The 18,378-nt window shown below is 37.1% G+C and overlaps 1 protein-coding gene across 6 annotated transcripts in view; it reads left to right on the forward strand.

The window, feature by feature from the left end:
* The window catches only part of WASHC4 (WASH complex subunit 4), a 71,300-nt gene that overhangs the window by 10,987 nt on the left and 41,935 nt on the right, over positions 1 to 18,378 (forward strand). Inside the window, exons 2-14 of one of the 6 annotated variants that reach the window (XM_070600777.1) lie at positions 2,246 to 2,453; positions 5,638 to 5,777; positions 6,695 to 6,748; positions 7,069 to 7,134; positions 7,889 to 7,934; positions 8,396 to 8,463; positions 11,300 to 11,382; positions 12,954 to 12,996; positions 13,457 to 13,560; positions 15,352 to 15,472; positions 16,806 to 16,929; positions 17,036 to 17,163; positions 18,000 to 18,160. In XM_070600777.1, coding sequence (XP_070456878.1) covers positions 8,410 to 8,463; positions 11,300 to 11,382; positions 12,954 to 12,996; positions 13,457 to 13,560; positions 15,352 to 15,472; positions 16,806 to 16,929; positions 17,036 to 17,163; positions 18,000 to 18,160 — 818 coding nt within the window. In that variant the 5' untranslated portion in view covers positions 2,246 to 2,453; positions 5,638 to 5,777; positions 6,695 to 6,748; ... (1 more) ...; positions 7,889 to 7,934; positions 8,396 to 8,409. Of the gene's footprint in view, positions 1 to 2,163; positions 3,361 to 5,637; positions 5,778 to 6,694; positions 6,749 to 7,068; positions 7,135 to 7,888; positions 7,935 to 8,395; positions 8,464 to 11,299; positions 11,383 to 12,953; positions 12,997 to 13,444; positions 13,561 to 15,351; positions 15,473 to 16,805; positions 16,930 to 17,035; positions 17,164 to 17,999; positions 18,161 to 18,378 lie in introns of those variants that run through there. The other 5 variants (XM_008522858.2, XM_008522854.2, XM_008522857.2 and 2 more) reach the window with 5 other exon arrangements.

Genomic DNA, 18,378 nt, shown 5'->3' on the forward strand with positions numbered 1-18,378 from the left:
GAGCATCTTTTCCTACGCCTGTTGGCAATTTGTGTATCTTTTTGGGAAAATACCTGTTCAGGTCCTTTGCCCATTTTTTTAAATGGGGTTACATTTTTTTAATGGTTGAATTGTAGGAGTTCTTTGTATATTCTGATTATTAACCCCTTTCTCCAGATATATGACTTACAATTATGTTTCTCCCATTCTGTAGGTTGCCTTTTCACTCTGTTGATTGTTTCCTTTAATGGGCAGAACTTTTAAAGTTTGGTGTAGTCTCATTTGTCCATTTTTGCTTTTATTGATAAAATTTTTTTTTTTTAAGATTTTATTTTTTCCTTTTTCTCCCCAAAGCCCTCCAGTACATAGTTGTATATTCTTCGTTGTGGGTCCTTCTAGTTGCGGCATGTGGGACGCTGCCTCAGCGTGGTTTGATGAGCAGTGCCATGTCCGTGCCCAGGATTCGAACCAACGAAACACTGGGCTGCCTGCAGCAGAGCGCGCAAACTTAACCACTAGGCCACGGGGCCAGCCCCAATAAAAATATTTTTGAAGGCATTGGAGACCTAGGACACTGAGGATGTGAGGAACTGAGATTCAGGAGGGACGGTCCGGAGAGGTGAGCTTGACATTTGGCACCACATTTCACCTCAAGGCATTTGCTGATTCGTAAGTGGCAAACTGAGACTCTAAGAGGCTGAGTAGCAGAAGCCGTAGCTGAGAGGTTGAAAAGCCTAGCAGAGGTTTGGCAGGACCTGCCAAGCCCCCCTGCTGAGCTACACCGTAGGATTAATGTGATATGGAAATAGACCAGCCCTCACAGAGACAGAAACACAGTTTTGAATCAGAATAATCCGAGACTGGGTTGAAGTAATCTGCTCTAACAGCCTTCCGGAAGAAATGGTATCTTCCTCTCTGGATGAAGATAACATCATTCAGAGCCTTAACTTATCGCTATGATTTTCATGCATGAAGACTAGGATGCACTAGAAAGTTTAGCAGGTATATCAGGAAACAAGACCCAATGATGGAAAATCAAGAGAAAAAAAACAAAGCAGCCAATAGAAAACAGCCCCACAGGAGATCCAGGTATTGGAATTATCAGCAGACTTTCTGTATGTACAGGGCTGGGTAATAGGACCTCAAAGATGCCCATGTCCTAATCCTCAAAACCTACGAATATCTGACCTTCCATGTTTAAAGGGACTTTGACTATGTGATTAAATTAAGCATCTTGACATGTGGAGATTATCCTGGACTGTCTGAGTGGGCCCAGTGTCATTACAAGGGTTCTAATAAAAGGAAGTCAGGAGACTCAGAGTCAGTGGTAGATGTGATGACAAAAGCAAGAGGTTGGATAATGCATGAAAGCTGAAAAAGGCAGGGAGATGGGTTCTTCCCCGTGTCTCCAGGAGGATGCAGACCTACCAACACCTTGATTTTAGCCCAGTGAGATTCATCTTGGATCCAACTTTCTTGTCTGCCTGTTTTTTCATAATAATCTCTGCATCTAGCATGGTGCTGTGGTACCCAGTGGGCACTCAAATATACGACCTTCCGCAGATTCGTGGGCCTCAGGGAAGGCTCTTCAAGAGATCTTTTACCTGCTTTGATTAAGTTATTATTTTGGTTCCTTTTAAAGATTAGAGAAGTAAGATCTTAATAAATTCTCATTGTTAAAGATTAAAAAACACATAGGTACACACAACAAAACTTGAAAATCCACTTTCTAACCGCCAGCACATACTCCTTCCAGTTGATCACTGTCCTTAGTCCGATTTGAGTTCTCTTTCTATGCATTTACATGCACATATGTACATACACGTTTATATAAAAATATAAATGTAACCACAGATACCTATTATTCTGCAACTACTTCCCGTCACTTTCTCATGCCTCTATGAATCTATTTCATTTCTTTTAACAACTATCTAGTGTTTCATCGTATGGATGTATTAAACTTTATGTAATTATTCCTTGTTGATGGACACCTAGATCATTTCCTGTTAGTACCTATTAAAAACCATGCAGCAATGAATATTGCTGTGCAAATATCCGTGTACACGTAGAATTACTGGGTAACTCAGATCCCGATTCGCTGAAAAGCCAGTTCGCAGGTGGGAGCATTTTAGAACACTTAACCAGCGCTTCTTCCTTCCCCCTGGCTTTTTAAGAGGAGGGGGTGGAGAGCCGGTGAGCGCAGGGTAGGCAGAGCAGTAAAATTCCTCGCTGGGGTGTTCTTAAAGTAACTTCTCCTCTCTCACAGCGGTTTTTTTCTCAAGAACAATCCGCACAGGACGCGCAGGACGAGAGCGGCAGGCACTCCGATGGAAGCGACAGGGAGGGCATTGGAAACACCGGCTTCTTGGAAGAAGCGCCTGGACAGCGACTTCCTCGAGGACCACGCCTTCCTGTTAAGCCCTCCCTCCATTAATTTTGTCCCTTGAGGCCAGACTGAGGAAGCAACACTCCAGGTATTAAAAATGGCCTTGAGACAGCAGGGCGAAATTGAAGCTATCGCTGTGGCATGAGAAGAGAAGTCAACAGTGGCGAGGCCCCAGCAGGAACGGAGGACACGGCGAGAACAGCCATGGCGGCCGCCTCCGGCCACCGCGGAGGACTCGCTTTCCCAGCGGCCCCCGCGGCTCGCAGGGGCATTACGGTCAACCCGCCCTCGCGAGGGGAGGCGGGGGTGTGGCCGGAAGTCACGTGGTGTGACAGCCTCCGGGGTGAGGCGGCCGTCGTCGCCTGGGCTGGTTGGGGCTGTGACTGTGGGAGGCGCCGGGGTGATGGCGGTGGAGACTCTGTCGCCAGACTGGGAGTTCGACCGCGTTGACGACGGCTCACAGAGTAAGGGAGCGGCAGGGGTGGCCGCCCCCGGCCCGCCTGAGCCCCGGCAGCGCTCCTGCGGGAGGGCTCTGCGTCGCGGTGGCAGCTCAGCCGTCCGGGTCGGGACCCTTTCTGCCCCTTGCAGTGGGAGAGGGATGCGCTCTGGAGCGTGACTTTCGCGGTTGCGGGGTCCCGCCAATGGCGGGTCAGGCTGGCCCGGTCAGGGCTCGGCGCTCGGGGCGGTGACTCTCCTGGGGAGCCCGCGGTCCCCGTGCGCGGCGTCCACTTTCCGCTGCGCGGAGGGAGGCCGGGCGGGGCGCGTCCATGGAGGCCGAGCAGCTCGGGGAGCTGAGGCCGGCCCAGCCCCTGGCCTCCTGGGGGCTGTCGCCAGATCCCTCGAGCGTTCAGTTCTAGAAGAGGCTGAGCTCCGGGTTCCTGTTTCGGTTTCCTGTTTTTCTTCTTTTCCTCCCAAACCAACTTTTGGAAGTTTGAGCGTGTTTTCCTTCCCGTTCTTAGTACCGTAGAAGATAGCGAAAGAGAACCCTTCACACGGTAAAAATGAACACGTGAATGTCAATTTATCTCCTTCCATGCCTTTTATTTGCGTTTAGTGGTATTTTTAGGGATGTCCTGTAGTTGCCATTGCAGCCAGAAAGGTTTCAAACAGTCCAGCAGATCTGTTGCAAATTTTGCTTCAATAAATCGAATTGTCTGATTTTAACTTAGAAGTTCAGCCGAAAGAATCTAACAAGTTCAGTTCCACGCAGCAAAATTTAGAGGCCATCTAATTATTTTAGTGAAACTCTAAGATCAGTAGAAGTTGGCAATCTGTTTCTTATTTTTGGTGATATTAATCTGTATAAATGATATAAGAGATATTGGGATATACCGCTTGTGAATTAGTTTTTTTAGTGCGTTTTCTCCAAAAGCTGAATGTAATTTTGAAAAATCACATGTGAATTTTGCTGAATTTTACAAAGACAGACTCATGTACAAACTTACATGTAGTTAGGTTTTATTAGCCTCTCAAAGAAGTATGAGCTTAATTCAGAATGGTTTGTAGTTTTTCACAAAATGTTCCATGAGATAATAGCTCTTATGCAGCATAAAAAACAATCTTGGTGATGAGAAAATTCTTTAATTTTTTTTTTATGGAGAAGATTCTGTGTTTACTGTTATAAAGTGAACTGCACCTTATCATGTATGACGTTTAATGGACAAAGTCCCCCTACTCTAGTATCTTCAAAAAATTGGGATGTAAATATATTATTGGGTTTGAAAATGGTTCAACTTAGAGTAAAATGATCTGATTCACTCAACAGACGGAGCAGGCACCCTGCTAGGTATTAGAGATACAAAGATAAAACAAGGAATGCCGTGTATTGGAAGAGATAAGCATGTAAAGAGGTGTTTGGAATTTTACTCTTGAAGAATCTTACTCAAATCTCTTTATTTTAACTTTTACCAATTTTACACCGATTCATTATCTTATCAGCAAGGAACTTTGATGTTATTATGGATTATGTATTGCCTACTACTTTGTGAATTCTCAGACCAAATGAGTAATTTATTGGCGTGTTTTTCTAGTGTTGTCATTAAGAACTCATGTGACGGTTGAATGCAGCTTTCGTCATTTCCCACATAACAGAATTAGACGTGTCCTTGGGATTCTGACAATGTTACGCGGTTTTTAATTTAAGCTGTAGAGAAGAGAAGACTTCTCTGTGTCTGGTTTTCATTAACTTTTGAACTAGACTGTTTTTCAGAATTGCCTGGATTAGTGCTATAATGAGATAGGAACACTGATCGACTAAACTGATCCACCTGGTTCAGAGCGTTAGCTGCAAACCAAGGCAGAATGGGGAGCTAGGTCTTTATCCTTAAAGAGTCAGAACGTACTGTGTTGTGGTGGCTTTGAATTACTAATTTGAGGAGAGTAAAATTTTACTTTTTTAAAGAAGGCAAAGATTGAAGAAAGTTATTCACATCAATAAAAGAAACTGAGTTGGAGTTGAATTTGCTGCCTTTGAAATAAGTAGGGAATTCTTATGTATAAGGTGGAGTGTTTACTTTCATTAATTTTGCTAAATAGGGCTACCTTTCTTGTCCAGTTTATTCTAAGGACTCTTTAGAGTCATCTGTTAATGTGTAAATTCTGTAAAGAACAGCACACTATTCTGTACTTAGTATTCTTTACTGGCTTTTCCAATTCTATTATGATAAATAATTAAAATCTTCGTAAATTTTGGGCAACAGAGGAATAGTATTCATTATGATGAAGTAAGTCTAAACCCACTTTAAAAACAATATTTAGGTGTATTTTTAAACGGTTTACTGTGTATAGAATTAAGAATTATGTTTTAAAACTTTACTTCTATGACAACATAGAATCTGTGTTCTGTGACAAGATTTTTGCACTTGATTCTGGTCTTGAGTCTTTTTTTTTTGCAAAAAAGTTGTTTATGACTAAAACAGAATCAGGACATCGAGTTGCATGAGGCATATTCAGATTGTTTAAAAGCTCTAGATTTCAGGGTAAATGGGATAGTGACTTTTTCGTAGTACTTTAAAGTTATAGTCTTAAGATGGTATCCCTGTGTGTGGTGACACCTACTGCTTTGAAAATTATTTCGTCTGTCTGGAAAAGATTGAAAGCTGAATTATTGTTTAACTTTGAAACTTTATTTTCAGGAAGTCCAGACATTCCAAAGTAGTGCATTTAACAATGCTTACTATCTACTTTGCTGTGACTTTTGAGATTATTTGAAGTAAACATCCTGTAATTGATTACTTGTTCTTCTCACATGCTGTTTTAAAATTTAAATTTAGAAATTCATGCTGAAGTCCAACTGAAGAATTATGGGAAGTTTCTTGAGGAGTACACGTCTCAGTTGAGAAGAATTGAGGACGCACTAGATGATTCAATTGGAGATGTTTGGGATTTCAATCTTGATCCTATAGCATTAAAGGTTTGCTTTTGTTTTTTTATTTTTGTATACGTTTTCAGGACATACTGTATCTTGAAAACATAATTGTTAAAAATGGAACATATGTTTTTATTATTCGGAATCTAGAAACTTAGAGAATAATTGTTAATTTTCTTTCCTCTAAGCCATGCAGGTGTTTTTGCTTTTGAAGGAATGACACAAACTGAAAGCCTTTAGTGTCCAGGAATGACACAAACTCCAACTCTTTGAGCTAGCCTTTGTTTTTCATCATCAAGAACAAGAAGAGGGTTGGAATAGAATGTTCAGCCTTTATTTGTTTCTTATTGAGGTTGTTTTACATACAGTGAAATGCATAGATTTAAAATATACTGTTCAATGATTTTTACCAAACACATATACCCATGTAACTCTTATCACAATCAAGGTAAAGAATATTTCCATCATTTCCTAAAAGTTCGGTTATGCTATTTAGGGGATCTTAATGTGGGAGTAATTTTTTAATGTGTAAAGTAAGTCATCCTGCTCTCTTTCATTTTGAGGTAGTTCTGTCTTGTTTTATCTTTGAAACTGTCGCCTGTTACCACTTAAATAACTAATGTTTATTGAGCATTTATTATGTACTAAACACTGTCTTAAGTCACATATTGACTTTTAAATAAAAGCTGTCCTGAGATTAATTCACATAGCATACAATTCTTTGGTTTTAGTGTATTCACAGAATTGTGCAGCCATCACCAGAACCAAGTTTAGGACATTTTTGCCACCCCAAAAAGAAATCCCATACCCATTAGTAGTCACTCTCCATCTGGGATGGAGCTAGTGCTGAGTACAGGGTCTAACACAAGTTCAAATAGAATAGAGCTAGTCTCAATTTGTATATTTAAAATTGCAAGGGTTTTTTTAAAATTAAAAAGTGTTCTTTTCCTTTGTTTCTATAGCTTTTGCCTTATGAACAGTCTTCCCTTTTGGAACTCATAAAGACTGAAAACAAGGTACAGATTCCTAAACCTAAAAATCCATTTTTTTTTTTTTTCCTTTTTCTCCCCAAAGTCCCCCGGTACATAGTTGTATATTCTTCGTTGTGGGTCCTTCTAGTTGTGGCATGTGGGACGCTGCCTCAGCGTGGTTTGATGAGCAGTGCCATGTCCACGCCCAGGATTCGAACCAACGAAACACTGGGCCGCCTGCAGCGGAGCACGCGAACTTAACCACTCGGCCACGGGGCCAGCCCCCTAAGAATCCATTTTTTAAATGCTTTGGTTATTTGCTGTAATTTACTTTTCTCTTTTATGTTTTTTACTCATGAAACTAGGTCTTAAACAAAGTCATCACGGTTTATGCTGCACTTTGTTGTGAAATCAAGAAATTAAAATATGAGGTAATTATTTGTACTCTTAAGATGTTAAAAACATGATTTGAAAGCAAATAGGTGCTTATATGTGTACAATGTGTGTAAATATTTATTGAATGTTGAATGAATTATTTATTTAAAGTAGTAGTGACTACCATTCATGGAGTACTTAACTATGTACCAAACACCATGCTAACTAACCCTATTAATACTTATAACAGCTCAGGGAGGTACATGAAAAATAGATGAGGAAACTGAGGCTTAAAGGGGGTGTCACTTGCCTAACATTTTACTAGTGGTAGTAGATTGAGTCTGGGTCTGCATACCTTCAAAGTCTGTGTTACCTGCCATATATACTGAATGTCTAGTTATAACTGACTTTTGAAAAAAGCTTTGAATTTTTAATATATTCTGTGTTTCCTTACCCATGACCCATTAAAACTCTGGTGGATGTTGGTAAACTTCATTTTTTTCCTCTACCTTTTTGATATTATGTGGTTGTTTCTTATTTCCCATGAACTAATGGGAGGATGTGAGACTATTACAGTGGTCAGATAAGACAAAGTAAAGCCTAAAGAAATCAGGAAGTAACTTTGAGTATCTTTGGTACTCTAAAGATAAATTGAGTTTACCTGTATTGTAAGCAGTTTTGGAATTTAAATGAATTTGTATGTAAGTGATGTCGTCTTCTGCTTATTATTTAATATGGATAACTAAGAGAGCTAAGGAGTTTAAAAACAAAACAGCAACCTTTAAAATTACTTTATTTTTTTTTAAACAGGCTGAAACTAAATTTTATAATGGCCTCTTATTTTATGGAGAAGGAGGTAAGTTTTACAATTTCATGTTGTAATGTTGTGATGGCTTTTTTAACATTGAAATGAACAAAAAGTTACCAGTTGTAGGACTACCATGGTTATATAATGTATTAGTGTGAGAAAATAAGCCTTCAGATTTTTTGTTGGTTTGTTTGGTAAACAGGTGAAAAAACCTGAGTGACAAAACAGTAGCAAATTCTCTAAAATCTATTTGTGATATTTTGGTAAGTTACAAAGCACTGTAGGTGGATGAGAATTTTCTTTGAATTCATTAAATGATGAAACAGATGGTTACTTTTAATTGTGTGATTAATGATTCTCATTTTTCTCTTCAGTATAAAAATTCTGTTTTCAGTACTGTGGAGATTAAAGATGTACTAATGAATAAAAATGATTTAGTTTTCTTTTTTGGTGTTGATTGATTTTAAATTAAAAAATTGAAATATGATTCTTCATGTTGCCTTTTAAAGCTACAGATTCCAGCATGGTGGAAGGTGATTGCCAAATTCAAATGGGGAGATTTATTTCATTCTTACAGGTAACTGGTTTTTACTTTTTATTGAGATTTTTCTTTGGAAGGTTTGAGTAAATTACACATAAATAATCATAATTAACAAGAATTCTTCAAATGCTAAGAATGTGTACTGTGAGGGTAAGACACTTAGTTGGCACTGAATTACAGATAAGGAGATCATAGTTCCTACAAGATTTTTACAGCATTTTTAGAGAAATTAGGATCAAAGTAAGTTTCTTTGTATAATTTCATTTACGAACAGTTTGTCATCGTGCCTTTTGGAATAATTTAAACTTTGTACTAGGTAGGAAAAGATAATTCATGTCAGCAAAGTTGTTGATGGAGATGATTAAGCTGTTAGTGAGCAATGATGAGGTTGTACGATATGACGAAGCAGAAATGGGAGATAAGGAAAAGGAATCCGTAATCCTGTCTGCCTTCTGATCCTTGGGTATGAGATTTCATACATTTCACTGAATCAAGCATGCTGGTGTAGTGTTCAGATCTGTAATATCTTTACTACTTTTTTTGTCTACTTGACCTACTTGGGAGCATTTTGTTGAAATCATCCTCTATTATGGTAGATGTCACTCGGTCCAGTCCAGAAAACAAATCACACGAGTTATTTCAAAAGAAGAGGCTTAATACAGAGAATTGGTTACGTGAGAGCTGGGAAAAAACTTTCAGGAAGAAGGGGAGCAGTAAGGTAATCCAGAAGAAGCAGATTCCACCTCTACATCTAGGAAAAAAAGGGCAAAGGTTAGGGTTGCCAAAATCTGGGAGCTTGGAGGAGGAGCCCCGTGGAATTCAGTGCTCATACCTCTGAGGAAGCCATGCTGCCTGGCTGCTGCTGGTCCCTCCGAGAGGGCAATATGAGGCTGGTTCTGTAGTGCAGAAAGAAGCTGGAGGCTGGAGCAAAGTGCCCTTGCAGTCCTGCCTGGATCGTGTCGAGAAAAACAGTAAGGGATAGAAACCATGTCCTTTTCCTGCCTTCTAGTCTCCTTTGAGTGCCACCTGTTGACAGAACCTGCCAGGAAGCCTGCTGGGCAGGAGTCTAAGAAATAGAATTTGTAGGGTCCCAATGAATGTGTCAGTTTCTTCCTCTAGTTTTATCAAATTTTGCATTTCTTATTTTGAGGATATTTTATTTGGTACATTCAAGTTTAGAATTGTTAATCATTTCTGATAAATTGGATCTTTTATCATTATTTGGTGACCTTCTTAAGCTATAATAATTATACGTATAATTATATAAATGTATATGTTACGTACAGTAATGCTAATAAAGTCTTTTTTGTCTCATATTAATATCACTGTCCAGCTCTGTTTAACATTTTCTTGATTTATCTTCATTCTTTCAATCTTTTAGTGTCATTATGTTTTAGTTGTGTTTCTTTAAAACTTCGTATATCTGAATTTTGCTTTTTTTACAGTCTGAAAAATCTGTGTTTTAATTGGTTAATTTATTCTATTTCTGTTTCTATCTTATATAAATAGTCTTATATATCTGGACTTGTTTTTGCCTTTTTATTTTGTGCTTTCTATTCTGCATTTTCTGTTGTTTTGTCTGCTTCTATTAAACTTTAGAAATTTAATAAGTGTAAATCTAGAGCTGTTTAGGTAAAATTGAAATACATTTATTTTCATTTTCAAAAACCTTAAATTGGTTTTGGATTTCACTGACAGCTGCATACAATTCCATTTGTAAACATTCAACAAATGTTTTATGAGCCTAGCGTGTTAAAAACTGTTTTTGGTGCTGGGGACATAGCAGTGCACAAAATCAACAGAAATTCCTGCTTTCATAGAGCTTAAAATTTAGAACAGCCATAGGTTTAATCAGGTTTTAAATATTTTAGGATGCCAGCTGTTTCTATAGATGTACAGGTGGAGAGCTTCTGCAAAGAAATTTTCAGGAGGTGTGGGATATGGTAGATGCAAGTTAATTATTTAGTGACAAACATATTGCTGAGATAATTTCACTTGCTGTGTGCCAAGCCTGTTTATAGATAAGGTTAAAGGTAATAAACATTTGAAGTTATTTCAGAGTGACTTTGGGAGACCCCTTCCCCTCATTGTCATACTTTCTAAACTGGCAGCTTTTGAGCTTCTTCATTCATTCGGATGTTCATTCATTTATTCAGTTAATAGGACAGAGATTTATTGAGAAGTAGTTGAGGGTTAGCTACCATACTAGGCAGTGGATATTTAAAGAAGGAATGAGACCGTCTCTGTCATTTAGGAATTATGTGAGTAACTAAAACCTAAGACTTAAAATAGATATTAAGATTAAAATGTAAAAAATATGTAAAAAATATATAAAATATTTATTACAAAATATAAATAAATAGATACTAAGGGGCCGGCCCGGTGGCACAGCGGTTCAGTGCACACCTTCCTCTTCGGCAGCCCAGGGTTCGCCGGTTCGGATCCCAGGTGCGAACATGGCACCGCTTGGCATGCTGTGGTAGGCGTCCCACATATAAAGTAGAGGAAGGTGGGCATGAATGTTAGCTCAGGGCCAGTCTTCCTCAGCAAAAAGAAGAGGATTGGCAGCAGTTAGCTCAGGGCTAATCTTCCTCAAAAAAAAAAATAGATATTAAGATTAAAATAAGATGTTAAGATTAAAATATAAATGAAATGCTGTGGGTCAAAGAGAGAGAAATGACCTTGGGATGCAGGAGCTGAGTTGAGAATTGATTGCTGGAGGGATGCTTAAAGTTGTCTGGTTGCAGGGTTAACTGGAGATTTTATTGGAAAACTATTTTGTTTTTGTTAAGCATTGTTACCATAAAGTTCAGTTAGAAATGGTGACGTTTTAAAAGCAACTTTGTAACACATACTCAACTTGTCGTTTCAGGAACTGTCTTGTTTTGTTACGCGGTGCTATGAAGTAGTGATGAATGTAGTCCATCAGTTGGCTGCCCTCTATATCAGTAACAAGTAATGGATTTTAGAAATATTTTTGCATTTATAATAGAGATGCAGGAAATGTTTTTCTAAAACTAATTACCTGATTAGTTCTTTGTTTATTCATTCACTTATTCAGCATTCTTTGAACATTCATGGTCTTTCAAACACTACTTGATGTGTATAATACATAGGTTAAGATGACAGACTTTCTACCGTGGTGAATGAACTCATCATCTGTCTGAGTGCGAATGTTGACAGAATAATCTTAAAGACATTTGATTATATAGAAAAAGGCTAATATGGGATTAGTACGTGCACCGTGTTTCCTCTCCTAATTCCTTTCCTCTCCTTTACATTGAAGGTTCCCTGGCTCATTAGAATCCCATGAGACTTTTCTTAAACTACAGAATCTTGGGGAGTGGGGCTAGGGAATCTTCATTGAAAAAATGTTGTGAGTAATTCTAATGATCTTCCAAGTTTGGGGACCACTCCCCTAAATCAAGAAAAATGATCAAATTTTCATAGAGCCCTTACTATTTTGACTACCATAAAGTGACATATCACATTTGATTAATACTTTATGCTTAAAATTTTCTCCATTTGCTATTATAACCTTACAATAATTTTGTTTAGGCATCTGACTAGGGATTCTCAATTATGAGATGAGATCACTGAGGCCCAGAGGAATATTTGCCTACATTCCATAGCAGTTTAGGTACCATTCTTTTGATCGCCAGTCCATTTATTGTTCTTCTTACTATACCATGCTGCATCTTAACTCTCTTTATAAACTGGAGGACTGTGTTAACTGTTTCTCATTCTCAGGTTTTTTCCCTTGGCCAGGTGTTTATTGATGTTCTGTCCTTGTACTGAAGGCTCTCCTCATGGCAGAAGGGAATGAGAGCATAGCTCCCCCAACCCCTGCAGTACCTGCCCGAGAAAGATGAACTTATTTGAATTTTGTGTTTAATTTTTAACATATTTTATCCTGTAGAATATCTGTATGCGCTTTGATATACAAGTTCTATCTTAAATTATTTATTTACTGTTGAGTAAATTGAATCTCTAGGAAGTAAAATGGAATTATCCCAGGGCTTTTGACTTTGGTATAATCCTAGTTGTATGCATTATTTTTCAGTATGGGTGAGAACTTAGATATAAACCTGACTAAAGAGAAGACTAGTTCCAAAACACCAGTTTGGGTAGGAAACAAAGATTCTAGTAGGGAATTGAGAAATTCTAATAGTTTAGAGAAAAATGAATATCGGTTTTGTTACTTCTCTACCTCCGTCTGAAGCTAGATCCTTAGGTTTAAATGGCTAAGGTTATTCATGGGCCATATGTTGTCATAGTCCTACCCAGTGAGTTGGGTATAGGCAAGGATAGCCCAGACTTTGTGTGTGCAAATTAGTTCCCCTCTTGGGAAAGTGGAATATGGGAGTAATTCCTTGGTTCTCTCAAATTTTAGTGACTAAAGTCTAAATAAAGATAACCATTTTAAAATTCCAAGAGCTTCTGCTGCTGTGTGTTTTCTTTAAAATAAAAATGAACTGTGACAGAAAGGAGAATTTTTTTTTAACTTGGGTGTTATTTTATTACAGGATTGCACCCAAAATTATAGAGACAACTGGAGTTCATTTTCAGGTAAAAGTAATTTAACTTGACCCGTAAAACTGTAATTTTTACTATATTTTAGTTTGGAGTTTGTATGATTGGAGAGTACAATTGTAGCAACTCTTAATGGATATACGTATATTTTTTTGCATTTATTCTCTTTCATCTGGGAAGTTGATGAGGCATTACTGACCCACTGTTGGTGTAACTCTTCGCTTTTCCCAGTCCTGGCCCAATGCGGCAAGTGGTCTCTTTGGAGAGTGGAACAGATACCACAATTAAGGATGAAATATTGGGCGAAGTGTTTCTCTATTAAAGGCTAATTTTTCCATCTGAGGATCAGTTATTTCATCTGTAGCTTAATACACTGATTTGCCCATTGCTTTAACTAATTTAGAAATTAGATCAAGTGTGTTTAACTTTAAAAATCCACATGAAGCTTAACTTCTAACTAGTGGTTAAATGATAATCATTAAAGGTTTTTTGACAGACAATGTATGAGCACTTGGGAGAGCTACTAACAGTTTTGCTTACCCTGGATGAAATTATTGATAATCATATCACATTGAAAGACCACTGGACTATGTACAAAAGGTGAGACAATTAAAATATTTAAAATATTCTCTTACTTTGTGGTTAATTATTAGTAAAGAGTAAATAAATATAAAGAGTGCAGATCATTTAAAAGATCTGGAGATCTATATTTAGCAGGATCTCATGAGTATTTTTACGGAGACAGTAACCATTCTTTAATTGCAGCTGGGTTTGTTTGAGAGTATGATATACAGAGCATCCTAACTCTTAAAGTATAGTCGAGTGTTAGTTTGAATACCTTAGGGTTCAGATTTATTTTTTTCTTGGGTTCTGTTCACGTAACAGTTGTTTTTCCTGAGCTTGGTTTTATTTCATTGTATACTCCAAGACTTTTAAGTCAAGATGTTTTATTTTAGTCAATTATAAGTATTTATTAAATGTATCTAGAGAGAACCAGGTATCTGAATTTAAGATGATGTAAAGGGGCATGATTAGAAAATTAAATACATCAAGATTGTTTTTGTTCAAACTTTCAAATGTGTACAGCCAAATAAGAAATACGAACATAAAATTTTGATTTCTGGGAAAATTTTTTTTTTTTAATTATTTTTTTTATTGAGTTATTGATAGGTTACAATCTTGTGAAATTTCAGTTGTACATTAATGTTTGTCAGTCATGTTGTAGGTGCACCACTTCACCCTTTGTGCCCACCCCCCACCCCACCTTTCCCCTGGTATCCACTAAACTGTTCTTGGTCCATAGTATTAAATTCCTCATATGAGTGGAGTCATACACAGATTATCCTTCTCTTGCTGGCTTATTTCACTTAACATAATTCTCTCAAGGTCCATCCATGTTATTGCAAATGGAATGATCTTGTTCTGTTTTGCAGCTGAGTAGTATTCCATTGTATATATGTACCACATCTTCTTTATCCATTCGTCTGTTGATGGGCACTTAGGTTGCTTCCACGTCTTGGCTATTGTAAACAGTGCTGCAATAAACATTGGGGTGCATAGGACTTTTGGGATTGCTGACTTCAGGCTCTTTGGATAAATACCCAGTAGTGGGATGGCTGGATCGTATGGTAGTTCTATTTTTAGTTTTTTGAGGAATCTCCATACTGTTTTCCATAGTGGCTGCACCAGTTTGCATTCTCACCAGCAGTGTATGAGGGTTCCTTTTTCTCCGCAACCTCTCCAACATCTGTTGCTATTAGTTTTAGATATTTTTGTCATTCTAACGGGTGTAAGGTGATATCTTAGTGTAGTTTTGATTTGCATTTCCCTGATGATCAGCGATGATGAGCATCTTTTCATGTGCCTATTGGCCATCAGTATATCTTCTTTGGAGAAATGTCTGTTCATGTCTCCAGCCCATTTTTTGATTGGGTTGTTTGATGTTTTGTGGTTGAGTTGCGAGAGTTCTTTATATATTAAGGATATTAAGCCTTTGTCAGATATATGACTTGCAAATATTTTTCCCAGTTAGTGGGTTGTTTTTTTGTTTCAATCCTGTTTTCATTTGCCTTGAAGAAGCTCTTTAGTCTGATGAAGTCCCATTTGTTTATTCTTTCTATTGTTTCCCTTCTCTGAGAAGGCATGGTGTCTGAAAAGATCCTTTTAATACTGATGTCAAAGAGTGTACTGCCTACGTTTTCTTCCAGAAGCCTTATGGTTTCAGGACTCACCTTTAGGTCTTTAATGCATTTTGAGTTTATTTTGGTGAATGGTGAAAAAGAATGGTCAATTTTCATTCTTTTACATGTGGCTTTCCAGTTTTTCTGGGAAAATTTTTAATTTAAGAATTTATTAGGCAGACTTACGATCTTTCTCCTGATCTTCCATAAGGTTGCTGAAATCTGTCCATCACAATCCTTCCAAATTTGGAATTCAGGAAGAAAAACTGAAGCCATTTGAAAAGTTCTTGCTGAAGTTAGAAGGACAGTTACTTGATGGAACGATATTTCAGGTGTGAGAGCTGCATCGGGCTATCATAAATGGGCGTATGTTAACATGTTCACCGTTTTATGGCATACTGTTGAATATGTTTTTGTTTAAAAGTGCTGTGGCTTAACACGTTGTGTACTAAAATATAATTATTTCAGCATCTAGTAGCAAACAAAATAGTGTAGTAGTTTTATTTGGGGTAAGAGTTTTTTTTTTTAATTATGTAACAAGATAAAACTATTCAAGGATTAAGATCTAAGCAGTCGTGTTAAATATCGTGTTTGTTGTTTTTGCCCTCCGCTTTGGCAGCCCGGGGTTCACAGGTTCAGATCCTGGGCGTGGACCTATGCACTGCTCATCAAGCCATGCTGTGGCAGCATCCCACATACAAAATAGAGGGAGATTGGCAAAGATGTTAGCTCAGGGCCAATCTTCCTCATTAAAAAAAAAAAAAAAGTCTATTTAGTTCATCTAGGGTCAGGGAATATAATCTGGATCTGCACAGTCCAGGTAGCTTCTAACTGTGTTTGGCTGTTTAAATTTAAATTAATTAAAATAAAATAAAAAATTCACTTCCTCTGCCACACTAGCAACATTTCAAGTGCTTAATAGCCACATGTAGTCTAATCATTATACTGTACACCTTAAGTTTACCTGTGTTATATGTCAGTAATATCCCAATAAAGCTGGGGGAAAAATAGCCACACGTAGTTTGTGGCCAACCATCATATCAGCACAGATGTAGAACATTTCCATCATTCCTGAAAGTTCTGTTGGGCAGCACTGCTTTGGGTCGTATCCACCAGAAATTGCATTATATTCCATGTAAAATCTGCTTCAAGGTCACCTTTATATTTTACGTGATCATGGTTTTTGCAGATTGATCCCAACTCTTGTTTATATTAACTATTAGTCCATTAGATTCAAAGGGTAATGTTTTTTGTCACTGATTCCTTTTCCAGGAGACATTTCTGCACATGCTGTAATCAAATGCTAGGAAAGTAATTGTAAACAGAAAAAGTAAATTCTACTCTCAGAAGTACAAAGTAAAATAATAAAACATGTTTTCCAGGGCTTCATCACATGTGTCTTCTATATGTCGCTGAGCATCACTGTGTGTATCTCTTCCTGTAGAATTATAGATTTTTGGTTCAGTTTGATTACTTTCACATAACTGATAGTCAAATATGTTAGTACGTAGACATTTTCCATTCAGAAGGATTTAGATATGAGAGCTTCAGTGTTAGTAAAATTAAAATGATGAATGTAGAAGTTTATCACGTACTCTAGATTTAAAGCTGTTTATTAGCTTATTACTGAGAGTCTAAATTTCCCTTTAAATGTTTCCTGTCTAGGCCTGTATAGAACAGCAGTTTGATTCTCTCAATGGAGGAGTGTCTGTGTCAAAAAATAGCACTTTTGCTGAAGAATTTGCACATAGTATTCGCTCAATTTTTGCTAATGTAGAAGCCAGACTTGGTAATGTAAAATGCATTCTTTTGTTTTTGTTTATAAAATTTGCGTTTCCTTAAAAGCAGAATTTTACGTGTATTTGTTCTGTTTCTCTCTCATGTTATTGTCTCAGGAGAACCGTCTGAGATTGACCAGAGAGACAAGTATGTAGGGATCTGTGGACTCTTCGTGCTGCACTTTCAGATTTTCCGAACTGTTGATAAAAAGTTTTATAAGTCTTTATTGGACATTTGTAAGAAGGTAAGAACCTGGAACTTTCATTTTTTTCAGTTGCGTAGAGTAAAAAGATTTTGGATAAAACTGGATATTTTAAAATGTAGTTATTCCTGCTTACAAAAATAATTTTTGTAATACTAATATTTTGTAACAATAATCACAAAAATAATATCATTATATTCATTTTTTAAGTCCAAGCATTCCAGAAATAAGTAGCCCAGTAAATGAAAATACCGTATACTTCCACGTCATATAAACCTGTATTAGTGGATGTTTTCCCAGGTTTTTTCCTATATGTTAACTTTCTATTACTGTTACTACTTTTTCCTCTTTTTCTTTCTCTTCTATTCTTTCTCCTCTTCTCCCCATTCATTCTCATTATTGAAGTAGAAAAAATTTAAAATTTTTGAATTCACATCCATGATGGGCACCTGATTTCAAAATTGAAAATTTAGTTTCTAGAATCAAGTGATATGTGACTATGAGAATCCAGCCATTTTTGGTATTTGTTTTTTACTAACATAGAATGAAAGTAAATGTCATGAAGATTCAAGTTTCTATTTGCTTTTTGCGTATTTTTATTCATCTGAAAAGCCATGAGAGTGTGTAAATGTGTGTGTATGCATGTGTGTGTGTTGTTTAATATTTAGGCAGAATAAAATTATCGTCATGCTCCACACCAGGTATAGAAATGCCTTAACTCTGTGCCACAGTAAGATAATTTGTCCCATAATATATTAGTATTTTTTATGATTATTTTTTCTTGAAATAGTCTTCCATTTTGTACTGTAGAACTATCAAACAGCTTATTGTTTGGCCTGCATTTAATGATTTCCCTCTCCTTATGTTCACTATTTCAGGTACCAGCCATCACTCTAACTGCTAATATTATTTGGTTTCCTGATAATTTTTTAATCCAGAAAATGCCAGCAGCTGCCAAACTTCTAGACAGAAAAAGTCTTCAAGCCATTAAAATACACAGAGAGACTTTCCTACAGCAGAAAGCTCAGTCACTTACCAAGTAGGTTTTATAAGCACCCATAATGAAAATACTTAGATATTTTGTATTTTCAAATCTATACTGATTCTAAATATATGGGAAGCATTTGAATGATAAGATCAAATGTACTTACTCACTACCAAAGAAAAGATTGGACAATCTCTAGGAAATTTGTTTTCTAGGAGCTGTTTTTGTTTTTTAATGTTTTAGGCTTAAACTCAATTTAAGGTTTAGGCAAA

Source organism: Equus przewalskii, chromosome 29 (assembly GCF_037783145.1).
Source record: "Equus przewalskii isolate Varuska chromosome 29, EquPr2, whole genome shotgun sequence".
In the NCBI taxonomy this organism is placed as follows: Eukaryota; Metazoa; Chordata; class Mammalia; order Perissodactyla; family Equidae; genus Equus; species Equus przewalskii.